General features: G+C 37.6%; 2 protein-coding genes across 7 annotated transcripts in view; one reads left to right on the top strand and one right to left on the bottom strand.

The window, feature by feature from the left end:
- The first annotated feature begins 402 nt into the window (after positions 1 to 402).
- On the top strand, positions 403 to 2,067 carry INSM2 (INSM transcriptional repressor 2). The gene has a single exon (XM_060003467.1). It carries the CDS (start codon positions 403 to 405, stop codon positions 2,065 to 2,067), a length of 1,665 nt encoding a protein of 554 aa, XP_059859450.1.
- A 2,151-nt stretch (positions 2,068 to 4,218) lies between these two features.
- The window catches only part of RALGAPA1 (Ral GTPase activating protein catalytic subunit alpha 1), a 221,604-nt gene continuing 203,092 nt past the window's right edge, over positions 4,219 to 22,730 (bottom strand). The window contains exons 39-41 of one of the 6 annotated variants that reach the window (XM_060004672.2): positions 15,348 to 15,472; positions 12,774 to 12,804; positions 5,494 to 5,595 (exon numbers count right to left, since the gene is read on the bottom strand). In XM_060004672.2, coding sequence (XP_059860655.1) covers positions 12,797 to 12,804; positions 15,348 to 15,472 — 133 coding nt within the window. In that variant the 3' untranslated portion in view covers positions 5,494 to 5,595; positions 12,774 to 12,796. Of the gene's footprint in view, positions 5,596 to 12,773; positions 12,805 to 14,719; positions 14,751 to 15,347; positions 15,473 to 22,730 lie in introns of all 6 variants that reach the window. The other 5 variants (XM_060004673.2, XM_060004676.2, XM_060004671.2 and 2 more) reach the window with 5 other exon arrangements.

Below are 22,730 nucleotides of genomic sequence, written 5' to 3'. Positions count from 1 at the left end.
GCCCGGCACCCCAGACGGCCCCTGGAGGCCGCTGAGGCACGGAGTGCTGAGCTTCCTCACACTCCGCACCTTACCTTCGGGCGTCTTCGCCTGGTGGGCGGCAGGGAGGAGGCGGCTGCAGGCAGCAGCTAAGCCGGGCGCCGGGGCCCCGCGCCTCCGCCGCCCGCCTCCGGGCCCCCCGCGAGCCCAGCCCCGAGAAAGCCCCACCCCCCGCGGCCGCTTCCACTCCTGATTGGCTGGTCCGGCCGAAGGCGACCCTGCGGTCCCTCGGCCCGCGTCTCAGCTATAAAGGCGGCGGACACATGCCTGCGGCGGCGAAGCTCGGGCAGCAGCGGTGCTCGCCCGCTATCAGACCCTGCGGCGCCCCGGTTACTCCTTGCCCCCGAGCGCTCCGACTCCACCATGCCTCGGGGCTTCCTGGTAAAGCGAACAAAACGGACAGGTGGCTCGTACCGAATGCGCCTAGCAGAGCGGGTCTTCCCCCTGCTGGGGCCCCAGGGGGCGCCGCCCTTCCCCGAGGAGGCTTCCAGTGCCCCTCAGCCCGGTGCGGAGAGGGCGGGACCCCCAACCCCGGAGGAGGAAGCGGCCCGCGAGCTGTCGGGGTCGTCCTGTAGGGAGGCTGGGGTGAGCCCAGCGGTGGGCGGGAGGGAAGGCGCGGAGTGGAGGGCGGATGGCCGGGAGGGTCCCGGGCCCAGCCCCAGCCCCACGAAGCCGGCGGGCGCGGAGCTGCGCCGGGCGTTCTTGGAGCGCTGCCTCAGCTCTCCCGTCTCCGCTGAGTCCTTCCCCGGGGGCACCGCCACCGTGGCCGCTTTCTCCTGCTCGGTGGCGCCAACAGCAGCACCGACCTCGCGGGAGCAGTTCCTGCTGCCGCTCCGGGCACCGTTCCCAGACCCCGCGCTCCATCCGGACCCCGCGCCTCTCTCGGCCTCCCTGCACGGCCTGAAGCGGGCCACCGGCGGCGAGCGCTGCGCCAAGGCACCTCCGGGCTGCACGTCTGGGCCCGCGGCCGCCGGAGTCAAGAAGCCAAAAGCCATGAGGAAATTGAGCTTCACCGATGAAGTCACCACGTCCCCTGTGCTGGGCCTGAAGATCAAGGAGGAGGAGCCCGGAGCGCCGTCCCGGGGCCTGGGGGGCAGCCGCACGCCGCTGGGGGAGTTCATCTGCCAGCTGTGCAAGGAGCAGTACGCAGACCCCTTCGCGCTGGCTCAGCACCGCTGCTCCCGCATCGTGCGCGTCGAGTACCGCTGTCCCGAGTGCGACAAGGTCTTCAGCTGCCCTGCGAACCTTGCCTCTCATCGCCGCTGGCACAAGCCGCGTCCCGCAGCGGCCAATGCCGCCACAGTCTCCTCAGCCGACGGGAAGCTGCCGCCTTCGTCGACCTCGTCCTCCCCGGATTCCGGGGCTGTTGCATCTTTCCTGGCGGAGGGGAAGGAAAACAACCGGGCAGAGAGAACTGCGGATCAGCACCCGCAGGCCGGGGACAGCTCCGGGGCGGAGCAGCACCGGGACAGCGCCCCATCACAAGGCCTCCAGGTGTCCCACCCCGAGCCTTCGCTGCCTCAGGTCCCTTATACGGCTGGGGTGTTGGGGCGCCGGGTGCCTGAGCCGGGCGGGGTCAGTGCTGCCGGGGGACCCGAGATCTTCGTGTGCCCATATTGCCACAAAAAGTTCCGTCGCCAAGCCTATCTGCGCAAGCACCTGGCCACTCACGAGGCAGGCTCGGCCCGCGCGCTTGCCCCGGGCTTTGGCTCCGAGCGCGCCGCCCCACTCGCCTTCGCTTGCCCGCTGTGCGGGGCGCACTTCCCGTCGGCAGACATCAGGGACAAGCACCGGCTGTGGCATGCGGTCCGCGAGGAGCTGCTCCTGCCCGCTCTGGCCGGGGCGCCTCCCGCAGCACCGGGCCCAGGAGGGGCGTCCGACGGGAGTGCTCAGCAAATTTTCTCATGCAAGCACTGCCCGTCCACTTTTTTTAGCTCCCCAGGCCTGACCCGGCACATCAATAAGTGCCACCCCTCAGAAAGTCGGCAGGTACTGCTGCTGCAGATGCCATTGCGGCCGGGCTGTTGAGGGTGAAAGACAAAGAGGATTGAGGGTGGCCTTGGAGCAAACAGATCATGAGAATTTCTGTGGGGCTTTCTTCCGCTTGCAAGTTTACCCTTTTTCCTTCCTTTATTTTCTCTCCTAAAACTCCCAGTAGTCAATGTGCTGCCAGAGGAGCGGGCAGCGAAATGTAAAATCCCTCTCTAGAGCAGGTATGTATATGGTATAACCGTTCTCGGTCAAGAATGATCAGCTTTAAATCCCTTCTCACTTTCCCCACGAAAATAGGATTCCCCTGCTCCCACCAAACTCTGGAGACCCCAATGAATCCTATATGACTTGTAATTCCTATGGAAAGTCGCAGTGAATGCGTGCATGTCTCTATCTACAAAGGATTCTAGCTACCAAAAGTGGTAGTTTTTTTTTTTTTCTCTTCTTCCTCTTGTCATCGCAGGCGCCTGTGTAGTTTCTGTCTCAATAGGGTCAGATATCTTGCATTGTATATTCTGTGAATTAAAAGTTATGTGATTGGTGCCAAACTTACGTCGGGTGGGTGGGAAATACAAGACCTGTGTCTGTGGGCAGGAAATGTTAAGATGTTTGCGCGCTTTTGGGGGATACGAGAAATCTCCTTGTAAACTTTCCTTTTCTCAATTATTAAGTCCACTCTTAAGCTAGTGTTTGGAGGTGGGGAATAGCACCTCTTTACTGGAAGGAGTTGAGACACCCCCCAAATTCTCACCTCTAGCTCTCGTGTGCAGTATTCAGGAAGATACTTTAAACCTTTCTTTAAATAGCTTTTGGGAAACACAGAACTCATTTCCTGAAGTTTGACTGTTTTAGTAGGGTTTCATCCAAATTGTTTAACACTTCTGTTGTAATCATAATGTGTATTATATACGACACTATGTTCAGCTTAAGGAAGATGTTAATACTTCTAATCCGCTATGGAAATGAATGGCAATTCATTCAATATTCAATATTTTCTTTTCAGCTGCAACCTGGTTTTGATTTTTTTTGTATTACCATACTTAGCATACATTCTGTACCTATGCCCTAATAGCCAGTTTGGGACACTGGCTGAATATTGCTTGACAGATAGCCCATATTTGTAAGATGCTTACCACCAAATAAATGTACATAGCTGGTGCTTTGTTGTGTTCTGTGTTTGTCTTAAGAATCCCATTGAACACAGCCTATTTTAAAAAGCCTCACTTCTTATCTCCCCAAAGCCAGTATCCTGCTTTATAATCTTTGTGACCCATTTAGACAGAATACAGACAGGAGAAATTATATTTTGTAAATGAATGTAATGATGCAGAAATGGGAAAATTTCCTTATATAGTATATATACTATGAAGTATGGCTGCATAGACTGAGCTCCAAAAGGTAAAGAATATGTACTGTTCTTTAAATATTAAAGATACTTTACTACCCAAAAATGTCAACAGGAAATATATTTTAAATATTTTCTTCTTTTTCAAAAAGCTAGTGAATAGTTTATCTGAAGATGAATAAAACGTTAACTGTGCTAATCAACTTCCGTATTTTTAAGTTGGTATTTTCACTCCATTTTGTTACATATCACCAAACCTTTAGCTGTTTATTTTTTTAAAAATGAAAGCACTATAGAAATGTGTAGTTACTTTATCTTTTCTGCAATTCTTAACCTTGGTTGTGGGAAACTGTCTATATTGTTTAATCTTTTTCCCAGGGACTGTCTCTATCCATGTTTATCCTTTATATAAGCTTTCACGGGACTTTTAAAGTTTATTTTCTACATAGTTTCATAGGCATTTGTTTTTATTTATAAGGCAATCCAAAATTTAAGTGCACAGGAACTCTGAAAGCCTGCTATAGAAACTGTCTGTAAAAAGTTTTGTTCCTGAATGTATATTACCAAAAAAAAAAGTAAAATTTAACAAATCAAAGCATGAGGGTGAGATAAATTGATGCTTTAACCAAGTGCACTGGGGGAAGTTTCTGCGAGCTCTTATGAAGGTGAAAATTTTCCTGTAGTTTTAATGACTGTGGTAGGATCTCTGAGAAATAAGGTGGGGTATATCCTGAGAAGGGAATTAAAATTCAGTTTTCATGGTGAGCTAAGATAACCTAGGTTTATGCTTTACATCTCTCCATTAATCATACAGCCCTGCTTAAGTCTGAAAAAATATAGAAGACAAAAGACAAATCAACACTCATGGACACGAAATGATAAGAATATTTTTATTGTATTATTAAATACTATCTTTTTTCCACTGTTACAAATTTGTAGATACTACATGAATGATGATACATAATTTATATTTTATAGTTTGCCAGTATGATGTATTTACACATGCAGTTAGTACCAATGTCATGCTACATTTCCTTAGGAGATGCTCGTTCAAAACAAAATGTGAGCAGCTTATCTACTGTAGGAAAATACTTCTGGAGGGTGGAAGGTACACCAACCCGCACGTGCAAGTTCAGTATTAACAATATTAGATTAATTTAGACTCCTGGGTCATGTTCCCTTTTCTTTGACAATAATACACATAATTTAAGCCACACATTTATGTCAGAGAAGTTTTCTCCTTCTTTTCTATTTTCCTACCCACCCCACCCCATTCCTCCCTTTTTGGTACTTAAGAAAGAACATAGATATACCAGGATCCAGCAGCCAATAAGGGGCCACAATCTCAAAACAGAAATGGCATTTAACAGTGATACCATTTAAAAAGCAAAACATTAGAAAAATATTTGGAAGCTAAACATGAATCAAAGTTCAGCACAGTGATTTTTCTGGTTTTTAGATATGTCATGGCATCACCTGCACAGCAAAGAAATGAGACATTGCTTTGGGAAGAAAAAGTTAATGCTACAATTATTTCAGCTGGAACTTGAGATACTAAAAGACCATTTATTTTAAGTGGTTTATTTTGATAACATAAATAATCCATACATATCCTGTGTATTAACAGATTTGCAACTATTGCTACAACTTTACAAATGCTTAAATTTAAAGATGTACATTTATTAAAAAAATTATATATTTACTGAGCCATAAAGTTGTAATGGGGCACGATAAATAAAATAATGAGACTATCTGTCCAATTATATTTTGGCTCAAAGTTAATTACGAAATTAAAAGTAAAACTACTTAGACATAATTATCTAGGGAAGGTAAAGGGTGTAGAATAAAACTCCCCCCCCCCATACGGCAGCTTGGAGTGTGGGGGGAAAACCAACCGAATAAACAACCCAAATCTAAAATACTAAGTTACAAGTTATTTAAATCCAGTGTTTTCTAAAATAAATGTTCAGGAAGGAACATGCATGTTATGGCAAACACGAAGCCTGAAAGGGTTAACGCTATGTTCATGCTAAGGTGGCTACTGCTGATCACTGCTGGGCTGCTGTCTCCTTAGGATTTATTGGCTGAGCCAGAGGAACGACGCAGCTTCATGGACATGCGGCTTTTGCTAGTTCGAGGAGACATTGGTGAGGCCAGGTCAGCCCCGTCTACCTGCGTTGCTGTGGGAGTTTCACTGGGTAGAATCTCTGGGTAGGAGCCTGTGGGAAACAGCAAGAGCATTAGTGCAAGTCATCCAGCCACTCATCCTGTAAGAAATAACTTTTCTGCTACAGATCTGCAGCATGGATCCCAACCCTTAGTGAGGTCTTTTGAGAGGAAAGAGCAAGCCCCAAACTTGCTTGTTATGACAGTGATCTGGAGGCTCATGTCATCATATTAGCAAGAAAGCACCAATCGTTATTTCCAGAGCCAGAACCAACCAGAGAGCTCCCCAGAAAAAGCAATGGGAAGCAAAATCTTTGGGACAGAAAGGACAGGGATCCAAAGCACCATTAGCATGCACGTAAGGGCTTAAGAATCAGGTGAGAAGGACCAATTCCTATCTCTAGGGTACAGGGTATAATCAAGAAAAGGGCCTTCATTGCTCAAACTTGAAAACAAAACAGCACCAAACGTTTCCAAAAAGGAACTTAGCAGTATGAGACCATTATACATGCTAGGTAGTTAAATATGCTTTTAAGAAGGAGCAAGATAAATTCCCTGGGGAAGGAAGAGGACAAGAACTCTTATCTGAAAGTCAAAAAAGACAAACTGATCTCTCAAAGTGTCTCAACTTAGAATTGACAAGTAATGCTTTTGTTTTCTTAAACTTTTGCAGTTACACTATCCAGTCATAGCAAGTAGATAACCAGTAGAATTTAGTAAGATATAAAAATTTGAAAGAAGCAAAACAAGTTGAAATTGGAAAATTCTTCATATCATTTATTTACAAAGTAGTTCTTCACCTTTGTACTTTATTTCTGAGTTATGATTCTCTAATTCACAGCAATACTACAGAACTTTGCACACTATAGGTTCTTAAATATTTCATGAATAAGAAATTACATTAAAAATTAAAAACCCTTCCAGAAAAATCTGAAAATATAACACAATAACAAATTTTTTAAAATTCTGTATATTTTGAGGCATTTTAATCCAGATTTCCTTGGTCTTATGTATATAAAAATTATCTTTACGAGTGTCACAAACAAAGACATGTCACACAGGTTGCAGGCTTAAACTTACACAGCTCCTAACTCTGTAGGGAAATTTTTGGCATATTTGTTAGCCAGCGTAGCACCACACTGACACTTCGAGCTTGGGAATACTTATACGACTATTTCCATATAATGAAACATTTGTGCTTAAACTGAAGTTATGAATATTTATAAGGAAACATAAAACTGTTCAATAAGGGGTACAGATCCTACTGAGATGTCTTAGGAAATTAAGAATGTATCTCTGTAGAACACTTAAAAGTTTTTAAGGCCAAATATTATACTTAAGAACAAACATACATTGTCAAGGAAAAAACATTTTATCACTAATCCTAATCCAGGTAAATTGCCCTCCTTTTTAAAGTAATCTCTCCAACATTCTCTTTTCTAATTGAAATGAGGTTGACCTTCAAAATACAAGAAGGACATATATTTCTGTCCACCTTTACTCTTCCTGAAGATCTGAGTTGGTTCATACTGGGCCCATACTGGAAAACCTAGAGGAGAATATGAATCCACGGACCTTTTTGGGGAAGCACTGCAGATGGATGGCAGAAGGAAGGTGAAGAGCAGTAGCTCATGCTTTGCTGGTAATGCATACTATTCCCGGCCAGTCATGAGAGGCCTTCCCATGGCTGTTTACCTTGAGATGGCCAATGTTTTCTAGTGGAGGTTTTGGGAGGAAGAGAACTATCACTGCATTTCTTTCTTTGTTGTGAATGAAGAAATGGAGTAGCGAGCAGAAGTGAGAAAACAAAAGAGAAGATAGATAACAGATATGAGTGACAAAGTGCAGAATTTTACAGGTGTTAACAGAGGAGTAGAGAAGACAGTAATCAGGTTTTTATTATGAAACACAATTGGGCATGCAATGCATTAGGGTGATGAGGTTTCACAATGGACAAATGCTTTGTAAATTCAAATGTTATACTTACCCACTAACAAAACAAGTTCAAACAGGAAAAAAAGAAAAGAAAAAAAAGTCTATGAGAGATTCTTTAAACATCTACCTTTTAAAGTGTTCATTGTACTGGTGGCATGTTATGCTAACCACTCAGTCATAAAATCTCTAGGGCTGTACTGTCCAACGTGGTAGCCATTGCCACATCACAGTTAATTAAATTAAAATTATAAATAAATGCAAAAAATTTATAAATAAATGCAAAAAATAAAAATTAAAAATTTGGCTCCTTGGTGCACTAGCCACATTTAAATTGTTTAGCAGTCACATGTGGTTAGTGGCAACCACACTGGACAGTGCAGATACAGAACATTTCCATCATCACAGAAAGTTTTATTACAGAACACTGCTTTAGAGTACGCCAAATTCAAAGAATATTTTCCTCAAAAACAGCAATTCCTCTATGTCTCCCTTACTGCCTCCAAGGTGAAACCCCCTTTCACTCAACTGAGTCAAATCAGGCTTTTTAGTGTGTGTGGTATACAGTACCGCCTCATGTTTTAGCTAATGATGTTTGTGATAAATACTCAGCGTACCCAAACTCTATAAATAATTTATGGTGGATAGATCTCAACTTTAAAGAATAATGTGATACTTACACTTCATTTCACATCCTATTCTGCCTAAGTATTGATTTATATCACCTGAGTCAGAAAGAATATTGATTTATTTATTTCTATTGATAATATATCCTCTCAAGTATGAAGTTTAAAAAGTATGGGCTCCTATGTTTCACATATAGTATCTATTAATAACATTTTTACAGTACACAGACTGTTGTCTGTATCTTGATGGAATAATAAACTGATTCATATGTTGTACACTGACTACAATGAGCTATTATTACAAATAACATGATGAATATGACTTTGAGCATCTATAAAGATTGTAAAAGGGAACTCAATGCATTGTTATTTATTGTGGCTTTGGTTATACTGCTTGCTGACAAGTATGACCACTTTAAAACTGCTAAAGTTACTGGACCTACTAAACGTAGCCTTTAAAAATATTGTGACTTTGAAAGCAATTCTAATTAACATTGAACTAAGAGGCAGCGTCATCTTAGAAAGAGCATGGGTTAGACAGACCCATGACAAGTTTGTCATGTTACTAGATGCTGGATATTGGGCAAACTAACCTGAGACAGTTTTCTTATTTGTAAAACAAAGACAATACTAGTTATTTTGCAAAGTTGTGGGGAATGAATGCCTACATATGCAAAGATCCTGGCACACAGCAGGTATACAATAAGTGTAGCTATATAATAAAACTACGATAAGAGCAAACATTAATAGACTTTAGATAAAAAAAGATGAGGATTAGAAAAGAGGCAGCGTCATCTTAGAAAGAGCATGGGTTAGACAGACCCATGACAAGTTTGTCATGTTACTAGATGCTGGATATTGGGCAAACTAACCTGAGACAGTTTTCTTATTTGTAAAACAAAGACAATACTAGTTATTTTGCAAAGTTGTGGGGAATGAATGCCTACATATGCAAAGATCCTGGCACACAGCAGGTATACAATAAGTGTAGCTATATAATAAAACTACGATAAGAGCAAACATTAATAGACTTTAGATAAAAAAAGATGAGGATTAGAAAAGAAGGGACAGAAACTAGAAATATTTTTGAAGAAAATGACCACTTAGAAAACATCAGTTGTTAAAATGTGGAGAACTCAACGTAACTGTTTAGTTTGGGGGAAAATAAAGAATATCCACTTTTATGTTAATATCCCTATAAAACATAACCTTACATTAAAGGACAGATTACCCAAATAATCTTACTGCCTTAATATTGTTAAAGGAGTTGGTAAGTGATTAAGATTGGTGTGGACGCACCACTGAGTGTCATAAAGTAACACATAATTTAAAATAAAACAGTACAGAAACGCAGGCAAACATGAGGTTTCAAGATATTCAAGAACTACCATTATTGTAGACTTAGAACATATCGGTCTAAGCTTGTCATATTTTATCTCCTTACAAATGGGAAAACTGGGTTTAGGATAGATTAATTCATTTGAGTTCATGCAGATAAGAAATAGCAGAGCTAGGATTTAAATCCAGATCAGTCTGATTCCAAAACCCATAGCTCTCCCACGGCAACCTTAAAACTATACTAAAGATAAATAAATAATAAAAAATGATTTTTCAATGGGTGGAAAAGTAGAGCCTTCAAAATAAAAATTTTTAACAACTTCTAATTTGCAAATATGACAGGTTACTGGGCAATTTCTCTCCTCTCTCAATATCAAGAAGGGACTGAAAATATTTAGACTAAATGAGTAATTATAATACTTCAAGTACTCTGAAGTCAGACTCTGACTTTACCAAGTGACTGTTGGTAAGGTGTTTTGTTTGTCTCATAGAATTGCCATGAAGATTCAGTGAGAGGATGCATGTATAGTACTTAGCACACCGCCTGGCACTCAGTAATCGCTCAATTATTTTCATTACACAAATTTTACATCTGAATGAATGCTCTATATGAAAACTGAACCTAGTAATTATTGTTATAAAAGGTTAATGGACTTTATTTAAGATTAATATTATTTGCTTCTTGGTCAACAACATACAAGCCAAATTTCTAAGTTTAAAATACTGAAAAGAGAACACATTTGGCTGCTTATAATTTCAGGCTAACCTAGTGATAAATAAATATGATTATTTATTTTTAAAAACATTTGTTTTTAAAAACACAGTAAACAAACTTATAGCTTATGTTATATGTTGAAGGAAACATTTTCTACTGGCACTGACAAATAATATTTAGGATATATATAAAATAACTGTCTTCTGAAGAGCTACAATCTTTTCTGAAGAGCTACAATCTTTTCTTCCAGATCATTTCAAAGCCTAGGAAAAGGAGACAAGTTTAATGGCTAAATTTTGATGATTCATTCCATTCAAAGATTCAAAGAGATGGGCCTTACAATCATAATACTATCTCATCTACATGTGGCAATACAGATTTTGTGAATTAACAGCAAAACTGAGGTTAGAATTAAGGAAGATTAGACACTACTCTAGGTCTTCAAAATCACTGTTAGATTATCTCTTATTTTGATGGCATAGAAATATTTGAATCTTATTACTAATTTTTAGAAGATTTACTTAGATAGGAACCTATACGCTTTCTAAAGGTAATTATGCAAAGTGGTATGTATGTATACGTATATTTATGTATGTATACAGTGGACCCTTGAATGTAGGGGCTAGGGGCGCCAACCCTCTATATAATGTGCCTATAACTTATAGTCAGCCCTCCATACATGCAGTTCCTCCCTATAGGTGGTTCTGGTTCCTCTGTGTCTATGGTTCTGCATCCACGGATTCAACCAATCTCAAATTGTGTAGTACTGTAATATATACTGTTGAAAAAAAATGCATGTTTAAGTAGACCTGTGCAGTTCAAACCCATGTTGTTCAAGGGTCAACTGTACATATATATGCATATGTGTGTATATATTTATATGTATATACATGTGCATATATAGAGGGAGTCAAATACCAATCACCCCTTTAATTTTTAAAGTATTGATACTAAAATCTCTAACTTAATTTGTAGAGAAACAAATCCAAAGAGAGGTACATACTAGCTCAACTAATAGAGTATTAGCTGTAATTCTAGATATGCTACATAATAGGCATTGAAAAATACTTATGGCTGATGATAGTAAAAAGACATAATACTGGAAAAAAACTGGGTGTATTATATATATATTTTATTTTTATTTTTTTGCTATACATACATTTTCTCTGTTGCGGGCAGCACACACATTTGTGCTGGACCCGAAGGCTCACTGTGCTGTTCAGGGTGTCCCCACCCCTTACTGTTGGCCGCTCTTAAGTGTGGTGTGGATAGACCAGGCTTCCTCCTCAACAGCTGTCTTTTCCCTTTTTCCAAAATTGCTGTGTCTGGCTCTGCACATTCCCTTTCCTCCTCTTCCCTTTTTTTTTTTAAAATTAATTTTTATTGGAGTATAGTTGCTTTACAATGTTGTGTGCGTTTCTACTGTACAGCAAAATGCATCAGCTATGCATGTGCATATATCCCCCCTCTTTTTTGGATTTCCTTCCCATTTAGGTCACCATAGTGCATTAAGTAGAGCTCACTGTGCCATACAGTACGTTCTCATTAGTTATCTATTTTATACATAGCATCAATAGTGTATATATGTCAATCCCAATCTCCCAATTCCTCCCACCCCACCCCTTTCCCCCTTGGTATCCACACATTTGTTCTATGTGTGTATTTTTAATAAGAAAGATAACTTAATATTTACTGTGCACTTGCAGTAAAACAGGATCCTGTTTCTTCTTGTTGGCATTCTAGATTTTTCTTTTATTTAAAAAAAAATTGGAGGGGGAGGAAAAAAAACAGCTTGATTTGAAAAGACAACGTGACATTAGGGAAAAATACCTAGATTTTGAACTGCCAATATAATCTGGCCAAGAAGAGAAGTAATTTCATTTTAAAGTTTAGAGTCGGAGGAGAGGTGTTCATGAATGTTAAAAAAGAGGGTTACAGTAAAACTTTTGATATTTTCCACACACGTGCCTGACAAAGATAAAGGGATTTTTTTCCTGTAATTTTTTTTTAAATAAAGGACATGAAAAATCTAATAATGTTTTAATGTAGTTATGGAAGATCAACAAAGTGTGACATCACGATATCTCCCTCAGTGACCTTAGGGATAAAAATAATTTCCCTTAAGTATCAGTCTACTGCCACAGACAGTCCATTTTGAGAAAATACAGTTATGAAATTTATGGATCAACTATGATATACCAAAAATGTTTTTTGTATCTATTTAAATAATACTAAAAATTATCTAGAAGAAGCCCCACTGGATTTCAATGTCATCACAGATACATTACTGTTAACCAGGAAGTACGTTTTAAATAAGCTTGAGCCAAGTTAAGTTTTAAGCCAAACTTAAAACAGTATTTTTCCACTACTCCACTGAATAGTATTATATTATAGGTTTGGTTAGAAAGAATAGATTATATCCTTTATATGATTATTGTACTGGTATTCCTTTAAAATGTAATTTCAATTTATTGCATTAGTATTGATTAGTATTAGTTTATACGGATGGGGTATGCATGAGATATCTAAAGTTGATTCTCAATTGCGGTTGATTCTCGATTACAAGTTAAAAGGAAATGGGGGAAGAACAAAGGGTGTTTTGTTTGACACTTTGTCTTACCTTCAGATAAACAGAACTGATATTTAATGATCTAAATCTCAATGGGGCAAATCAATTTTATCATCATGTTAAAAAGTAATAATGGGGCTTCCCTGGTGGCACAGTGGTTGAAAGTCCGCCTGCTGATGCAGGGGACACGGGTTCGTGCCCCGGTCCAGGAAGATCCCACATGCCGCGGAGCGGCTAGGCCCGTGAGCCATGGCCACTGAGCCTGCGCATCCGGAGCCTGTGCTCCGCAACGGGAGAGGCCACGACAGTGAGAGGCCCGCGTACCGCAAAAAAAAAAAAAAGTAATAATGAACCTAAAAATCTTCACATTATGTAATTTTTGAAAAACATAAGTCAGGTCCATATGGCTATTACATGGCCTATTTCATGTCTTCTCTCTCAACTTTGACTTACAACTTTAAAGGGACTTCTACATTTATGGGTTGGTTTGTGACAGGAAAATCAAAATCTGAGATGACTGGGAGTAAAAAAGCATTCTTCAGATATCATAATGTTTTTGCTACTGTAAAGGAGTAAATATTTCCTTTTTATATTATTGTGCTGAATTGAAAACCACTGATAAAAATTTTTATCTTTCATAACTATTAAAGTCTGCAAAAAAACCCATAAAAATGTATTAAGTAATACTGGAAAAGTTAGTTACAGTGTTTAAAAACACCTTTTAAAAATTCAAGTGTATGTTTCTAACAGTTCCTAAAGGCAAAGACAATTTAAAAAAATTAACCAAAGAGCCTTGACTTGGCTGCTGTATCACTCTTTACCTAATGTCTCAGAAAGTGAGACTACTACTTACTTCCCATGTTATACATCTGGCCAAATGTGCAGGATAATATGCAAAATATAAGAAGAACATTAAGAAGAGGAATATGAAGGATTCCAGCTAGTAAACAGCTACAACATGAAAACTGACAGTCTTTATACATTTAAGGGGAAAAGTTAGTCTGAACGTGGCTTTATTATCAATATTTTTCATTTGTGAAATTTATGGCTCAACTCTATGTATGGTACACAAAAGTGTTATTCATGTCTATTTTAATAATGTCTGATATTTTATCAGATATTCTCTATTATTAAAAATGAAATGTCCAGGTATACTTAACTAGTTTTTATTTTGTTGTTCATTAATTTATTTTTAGTATCTTTCTTTTACCATCTTTCTTATGCCGAGCTGTGTAATTTTAGATAGTGTCAACCCAGTCTAATATAATTTTCTCTTTGCTAGGTCTTTTATATAATTAATTGAAAGGGCTCCAAGTTTTTTTGTAAAATTATTTTTATAATGGCCAATTAATTGGTGACAGGAATGGAAGCTTTAATTTCATCGACTTTAATTTAGAATTACAGTAATTTTTTTTGCAAGCAAATTAGGCCAGTAAAGGCCAGTACTGTGCCTCTTAAACTACTTAATATAAAGAAAACTTATATAATATGAAGAGAATCTGAAGGCTTATTAAGATGAACTTCAGGTATATTGTATTCTCTTTTCCTGCTTCCCTTGAACATCATTAAAACAGTCATCTTTGTATTTCAGGTGCCTAGTATGGTGTGAGGCACACAACAGAATAACTATTTGATGAGTTAAGATACCCAATAACAATGCAACACATTACAAAATACAAAGACACACCATTTCAGTTCAGTAGTACTACATTTTCATGCTGAGAAACAAAAAGGTCAATACAACAAGGTGTAACTAACTTCAACCAAGGGTTCTATTATTAGTTATTTTTATCCCAGAACCAGTGTTAGTGTTTCATGCAGACCTAAGTTAGTAAGTATAATTCTGGAAGAAATTTAGTGACAATTTCTGAAATGTTTAGTATGAACCAGGGCAGTGTTAAGTTTGCTTAACTGAGTTACAAGCTTAGTGCTTGCTAATTTTTAAAAAAGGAAATGGGGGAAGAACAAAGGGTGTTTTGTTTGACACTTTGTCTTACCTTCAGATAAACAGAACTGATATTTAATGATCTAAAGAGGGAAAATAAAATAAATGAAACAATCATAAGGAGTGCAAAGAATTACAGAATAGGAAGGCCATGAGTCATTTTTTTCTTACTGATTTCTTCAAAATTAGTTAATTGTAAAAATGCAGTACCCTCTTATAATCTTTAAATATTACAAAATAATTTACTCTAAGTACTTCTAAATCTAGACCAATTATGTTAACTTTATTTGTAAAATTAGAAATGATAAGGTAATATTCTTGGCCATAAAATTTGATCCTCTGAAGTTGAGAGTGCCTGCTCAACTTGTATTTCTTTTGCAGATACTTCAGTAACGATTCCGTGAAACACAATAGTTACTGCCCATTAGCTCAGATAAAACGTAGTGTATGTGCTTTTATGAAGACTGTTGACTTTTAAAGGAACTGTATTTAGGTAAAAGAAAGTATAAATCAAATTTAAAGGCCAAATATGAAAATAATGATGAAGAATATTTATATTTCAATGACTGGAAGTTTATTCAAGCAAGTTTTCCATTATTTTAAGAGTTTTTTAGAACAAAAGGGTATTGCATTTCAAGTTCCAATAATGAACAGTAACTAATACTTGCTTTTAATCTTACCGGCATCAGATGGTAAATGATGGTAGGGAGCTGGAGAAAAAACCTGTGCTGCAAAATCTTCAAATGTCGTTGGTTCTAAATGGTGCTGGACAATCGTTTGCAGATATCGCGCTCTCTCCTCATAGCTGATTTCCTTCAGTTAAGGGTGAACTTAAATGCAGCATACATTGGGAAAGAACCGATTGCATCAAAAAGGACTACTATCACTGCTAAGCCATTACTTCTTAATAAATATAATTAGTAACTATTCTTGCATATCATTAAAAGTACAGCTTTTTAAAGAGAAAAAAATGTAGCTTTTAACATAAGTTTACTCTTCAGGATACCACTATACCTGGCAGCTTAACAGGAAGACATTTATTAGAAAATAATTAATAGTAAACTGCTGGAAGAAAGAAAGGCAACAGTTTACTTGGGAAAGGATTCAACTGCTATCAGGTCAGCCTAGGGCTCCTCTTATCTTGTTAATCAGCTTCGATCTGCAGATGTACTCTGAAAAGCCACGCGATAAATACTATAATGCTTAAAATACTATGTCTGAAATTCTGTTCTTCATTTGTAATAATTTATTGTGAAAAATTCCTGCATATCATCTTTTTCTAAAATCCCTGCATTTTCCCAACAATTGTTCTCATTTTGAATGGAAGACTACTGTTGCTGTAATCCTCGAACTTAACTCCATGCAGTTAAGATAAATACACAGCTGAATCTGTATGTCAGGAAAAAATACCTAGTCAATTATAACACTGAAACAAGCAGGAATATTTGCAGAGAGTCCACAGGACTCCTACATACCGTCTAACAAAGCATCTACAGGGCACTGACACTGACAGAAAAATACTGTACTTCCCTTTCACCACATTTTCTTCTCTGATATTATTGACAAGCAACCAGTACCTTGAAGTGTTGTTGCTTTTGAACAACCCACTCCAGGCTTCCTGTTTCAGCAGGCCTGATTGTGCTGTTAGCACAGAGAGGGCGAGAAAGAGAGAGAATTTTTCTGTTGTTCATGAAAGCAACTATGGAAATGGCTGTCAAAATGTAGAGCAGCAGGCAGCAACATACAATTATCAGGAAAAACTCACATGCTGACTTCATGTCGTATAGTTCCTGAACTGAGAAATCAGTTAACCTTTCTTCTACAACTTTTAAAAGTTTTCCAGCTGTACTCAGTGTGCTATGTTGATAGGCTTTACCTAAGACATTTAACTAAGTGTAAAGGATAATAAAAATTTGCTTATTGGTTCCTCTTTATTCATTGAATTTTCCCCAAAACCCATTTTAATATTTTACCCTCAAAATTCATTATTCTCTCTCTTTTTAAAATTGCAATTCAATTGCTGTAATCCTTTAGTTCCAGAGATTGTAGACCGAGTCTACAATCAAGACCAAGAAAAAATTTTGAGAGGAAGATAATTTAAAATGTTAATTCAGTGGGAGATACCATAGCCAGTTACATTTACAAAAGATTATTGATTGAGAAAAGAAAAAAAAAAGAAGAGTTAAAGGTAAGTCTATATTCATTATGCACTTGACTTAGACTGTGATGTCTTTTGCCACCTAAATGACTTGAGTAACCTCTTCTTATACTACAATTTATTTTATGTATCAAATATTGAAATAATCTTAATTCCAATTCCTGGCAATCCATTATTTTCAATTCTGGGGTTGAACTTCAAAAGAATTTTACTCCTGAAATGGGTAGCAACAGGACAAGATGCTATATTGAAAGGATTTTATGGAAGGATCATATAGACGTTTTTGAGTGTTAACACAGAAAAGTAATATAGCACACTTTTAAAAGAGGGTATATGGTTATAAATGAAAGGGGATGAAACTGATGGTTCAATCTAAATAATACCACATATCTCACAACTTGTTGGAAAGTACTTTTTTCATTGGGGGAGATTCACAGCTGCCGAATTTTCTGCAGTTAATAGAGTCCTTTGATTCACAGCAGTGCCCCTTGTACAAAAAATACTGGCCTTTGTGTATTACCAGAAACTAATTTTCTATTTGGCTGAAAAGGGAAAAATGGGGTTATTGCTTCTCCCTCCTACAGAGCTTTTCATTATGCCTGATGCACTCAACTTCTAAGCTCTTCTGAGAAAAAAAATAACTGAAGAGGCAAGAGGTAGAAAAATGAGCTTGTTAGCACATTAGAAGTGAAGTATCTTGGTGGGCCCTAGAAATTCCCAGTGGTGTGTTAACTTATCACTCTATGCATGCTGGCACTGATAGTCTCCCAATTGATCACTCTCTTTTCGCACCAAAGGTGCTGCCAGGAAGCAAAGGCTGAAGGCCCACAGGAGAACAGTCTGCTATCAAAACAAGCTGTTTTTAAAAGTCTACTTGAATGGGTAAAATGCTTCATGAAAAGTAGGGTGGAGACACCTACCTACTTTTAAAAATGCTCTACTTTCAGAGGGCCTATAAATGAAATATTTTACTTTACCTTATTATATTTAGAGTTTACACAAAAATTAGGCAGAGAGAAAGCAAATTTAGTATTTCTAAAGCAAGGAGATTATTAGAGCAAGAAATGAATATCTAGAGAAGATACATTTATTTTTTATTTTTTTAACATCTTTATTGGAGTATAATTGCTTTACATTGTTGTGTTAGTTTCTGCTGTATAACAAAGTGAATCAGCTATACATATACATGTATCCCCATATCCCCTCCCTCTTTTGTCTCCCCCCCACCCTCCCTCTCCCACCCCTCTAGGTGGTCACAAAGCACCAAGCTGATCTTCCTGTGCTATGCGCTGCTTCCCACTAGCTATCCGTTTTACATTTGGTAGTGCATATATGTCAATGCCACTCTCTCATGTCGTCCCAGCTTACCCTTCCCCCTCCCTGTGTCCTCAAGTCCATTCTCTACGTCTGCATCTTTATTCCTGTCCTGCTCCTAGGTTCTTAAAGATACATTCTGAAGTGTAATTCTATTTCACTATACAAAAGGAGATTCATAAAACTCTGAAGAAACCCTAATATATAAAGCTATAGAAACTAAAATTATCTAGACATAATGTATTCATTTTGTATAAAAACACATGATGTATTTAATAAAACTGCAAAAAATTGTAATTAGAGAAAATGATGCTTTCTAAAACAATTTTTTAAAATTCAAGTATAGGTGGCAGAGTGAAGTAAAACAATCATTAATTGTTGAATTTAAATGAAAACTGCAACGGTTATTACAAATTAGCCCACTGTCTGAAGTTTCCTTCTGGGGGATTATTTTCAGAAAATACTGTTAGCTTAGTAAATTATTATAGACTACAGTAACTCACCTTCTAAAAGCTAAATATTCTAATTTTCCAAGTGTGATGTAGTCAAATAAATAAATAAACAATATGAAAGCAACCCAATCTACAGTACTTACATCTTTTCCCCTTTTACTTTGGAAAACATATATTAAGGAGATATAATGAACTCTAAGTACTTAAACAATAGTCCTGAGTCCACAAACAAGGTATTTTTTGTGATTGAGATGATGATAAAGTTCCAAACAGTGATGTTAGCATCTGCAATGGTAACCATAGTCCAAAATAGTTAATTCCTATATCTCCTTATAATATGTTAGACACTTATTCCTTAAAAGGCAGCTCTCTAGGGAAGAGTTATTAGTACCTATAAATTGAGTGGCATACGCAAACTTGATGGCTAATAACAACAGGATAAGCTCAAGCTATATTCCTACTGTGACTGTGTGTTGCCACTGGCGTTGAAATTAAATTGAAATGGGTGAAATGATAAAAAGATGATGGTAAACTTACAAATTCAGAACAAAATTTAAAGTACAAGTCTAAGTTGAATTAAGACGGTTTTTGTTGCAAATCTAAAACAACCCAAGCCAAAACTAGCTAATAAAAAGCCATTTGATGAAGGAGACTTTTAGCTGGTAGGAATCTTTAATACAGAACTAGCCAATCAAAAGAAATAACACACAGGTGCTGCAATCACAGCAATATAATTATCCACTAATCCTCCTTCCTTCTACTTTCTGCAAAAATAGAAATGGGGGGAAGGAATATTACCATTCTGAAAATAAGAAAAGGGAACTGAATGATTTTTATAGTATAAATAGTTTAAAACCAATCTGTACTTCATTAATATGAAGTTAATATCAGTATTCAATTAACTACTTTTGATTTTAAACTTATCATATGAAATAATAATGGCCCCCTGTCACTGTGTCAAGCCCAGCTGTTATGAAACTAGGGTTCAGTTTCAGCCCACTCCTGGAAAGAGATGCATGAATTCTCTGTGCCACAGTTTCTCTGAATGTTAAATGGAGATCCCCCCACCTGCTCCTATTTATGTCATAGGGCTGCTGAAGATAAAGGATATAAATACAAAGTAACCCAAAAGTCCCTCTACATCTGTGATGAAAATAGTTATTTTGACCTTTGACTCAAGTCTTTGTAAATAGCAGGTGCTGTCTCCACTAGGACAATTTTCAGTATCATCAGTTTAAGAAATATACCTGTGTACATGTGCAAGAACTCTGATAATATTTCTTGTTTATGTTATGTACAAGAGGAACTTCTGACTTATTCTGGTAAGAGAAAACTCTGATTTCTCATGAGAAAAAACACAATATGAAGAAAAGAGACTGCAGACAGTTAATTAGAAACACTTTTTTCAACTTTACTAATATATAGGGAGAACAGATAAAAGGTAGATTTGGTTTTTAAAGAAGCAACAACCCTTCATTCGCCACAATAATTCTTAATAATACAATGTAATTTTGAACTGCTTCTGCTGTCAGAAAAGGCATAACTTTCAGTTTTGTGATCATTAATTCCATGGCACGCCCAGGAGGTTGTATAAATACTTAGGTCCAATGTAATTTGTGACTAGTCTCAAAGAAATAGAAATTTGTGTGTGTGTAAGTATATGTACATGTGTATATGTATGTATGTTTATGTTTGTATATATGTATGTTGTACATAGCAAGAATATAAAGTATAATTTTTCACAAAAAGGAGTTATGAAAATTACAGACAGACAACAAAGGCATATCATTGCTTAACTAATTTCCTCTTAAATTCAGGTTTAATATTTTCTTTCCTAAACAAGAAAAAACTACCGGCTCCTTTTTAAGTAAAGGCAAAGCATGAAGTGTCTATATCTGTGCTCAACAGCATAGCCTCAGGGATTTAGGGCCCATTCTGAAATTCCTAATTTAGTAAGCACTTGCCCACACTCATATTAATGTGGTTTCTTTGTCATTTTAGCAGTCAGGAATTTCATCTCCCTTCTCTGTATACAAAATTCCAAGAACAGTAATTGCAGGAAGAGAAAGAGTTTTACCTATTAAAAATTTCTTGCAAGTACTACTTACAATATTTACAAAGTCTGTAAGATGGTTGGTAGTTTGAAATTGGCTATGGTGGGAATTTTCACATCATAGAACTCAAAAAATGCCACAAATCGAGGCCTCCTCCTGCTCTCCAGAGCCAGTTGTTAAGCATCAAGCGTGCCTCATTCCTCACGCTTGTTCTCCTAATAAACTAGTGGGAGACTAATGTCTGAGGGTGGAGGCCATGCCTTTTTATCTTTATATCTCTAGCACCTAGCACAGGGCCTAGCAGCACTCAATGACTGTTTATAAATTATAGAATGAATGAAGAAAGTTGGTTTGGTAGTTGATTAGGAGCCTGTTATGCAGACAGCCCCCTTCCTCTAATCTCACTTTGGCTCCCCAGAGACAAAGCCCTTTGGGGCAAATACAGTTGGGACTCTCCTAGGATTGAACTTACAGAGAGAGTCTGGTTCCACCTCTACCCTTAATCTTGCTGACCTTCTCTGGAAGAAGAAAAAGTGAGTAAAGCACAATGTATACATATGTAAAGTGTAACATTAAAAGAAAATTGATATTAATTTCTTAAAAAATTATAATAATTGCCTACAGAAGAAATTCTATAAATGTTGAAAGTAATTACAACTCATTACAATTTAGCATTGAAATAAACATTTTGCCCTATTGGTTGTGATAATTTTAGTTAGAACTAGAGGAAGGATACAACAATGATCTACAAATGTTAATGTCAGGAAACTTAGCAAAATCAGCAAAATGTTTATTCAGCAATAAGCCTTGCCTCGAAGGAGAATATAAAGATTCGCTCAGAAAAACAAAGCTGCTGACCAGTAGAGTTCGGACTAGAACCTTGGTCATTTAATACATTATTAAATATTAAATAAAAATTAAATATTAAATTTAATAATTTAATAGTCCAGTGCTCTTTCTACAATCTCAATGATCTGGATTTTAGATGGGAAAAAAAAGTATAAAAGGCATTTTAGTCAGCTCAAGGATGGCCAACACAATGACTACTAGCTTAAGTTCTAAGATTGGCAATTTTTCAAAAATCTTTGTTTATATACTAGAATATCATATGTAGTATAGTAATAAAAATCCATGACATGATCTAAAATAAAACTGAGAAAATAAACCACAGTTGACTTTTTAGTTCTAAAAGCCCTTGAAGTATCTTCAAACATTGAGTCAGTATCATTACACAGGGTCTTGAAAACTTAATGAAAAATAAGAATTTCATTGAGATATAGAATATGGGTAGATATATTCTGCAATTACATCTGCAGGATCTAATAATTATTATTATCAGGAGTAAAGTGGCATACTTCCCTGAAATATACAGGGCAATTAAGTATCCCATGGACTAATAGGCATTGCTCATTTATAAAATAAAAGTAAACTATATTGCTTACTTTATAAAGAAGATCTAGTAAATTAATTAATACTCCATTTCTTTCCTACAGTAGCTAATTTCTTTAAGAAACATGCAGTCTAGTTCATATGCAGTAAAAATAAAATTCCCCTAAATAAAGAGCATGAATCTTGGAATTATTTGTACTATGTTATTAGAAATTCTGAAAATCTGCAACAGGTTATGACCAATTATTGAGTATGATTTTTATGATGCTTTATATTAATGAAATTCTTTAGTAGTTGATACTATCTACACCATGAAGGAAAAGCTGTGATTTGTCAGAGTAGACAAAGCTGGGCTTTAATCCATCCTTTTAAGCATGCTGCCAAGTCTATATTGTTTTCACTGCGTCTCAATTAGGAGACAGGCAGGACACCTGGTACTTCTTTATCTAAGTCCCATGGGCTGCCAGATGACTCAAAATCCATAACAGGTGCTAAGGCACTGTGAGGATAGTCCTATTATTGAAAGCTGGAGCTGTATAAAATTTGGACCATATATAATTGCTCATAAATCAGTCAATTACTAAATGAAAACATTAAGTAAAACGTTGATAAGCCCAATTCTAACAAACTTCATGTAAATACATTTAAAAAGATTAACCTTAAATAAATAGGATTAAAAATTTAAACCTACCTAAA

Source organism: Delphinus delphis, chromosome 2, assembly GCF_949987515.2.
Source record: "Delphinus delphis chromosome 2, mDelDel1.2, whole genome shotgun sequence".
In the NCBI taxonomy this organism is placed as follows: Eukaryota; Metazoa; Chordata; class Mammalia; order Artiodactyla; family Delphinidae; genus Delphinus; species Delphinus delphis.
Note: the sequence above shows the minus strand (reverse complement) of the source record. Positions and strands in the feature narration are given on the sequence as shown.

Bases quoted from the DNA above. Each gene is read 5' to 3' on its own strand.
- INSM2 (XM_060003467.1), top strand. From the start codon at position 403: ATGCCTCGGGGCTTCCTGGTAAAGCGAACAAAACGGACAGGTGGCTCG.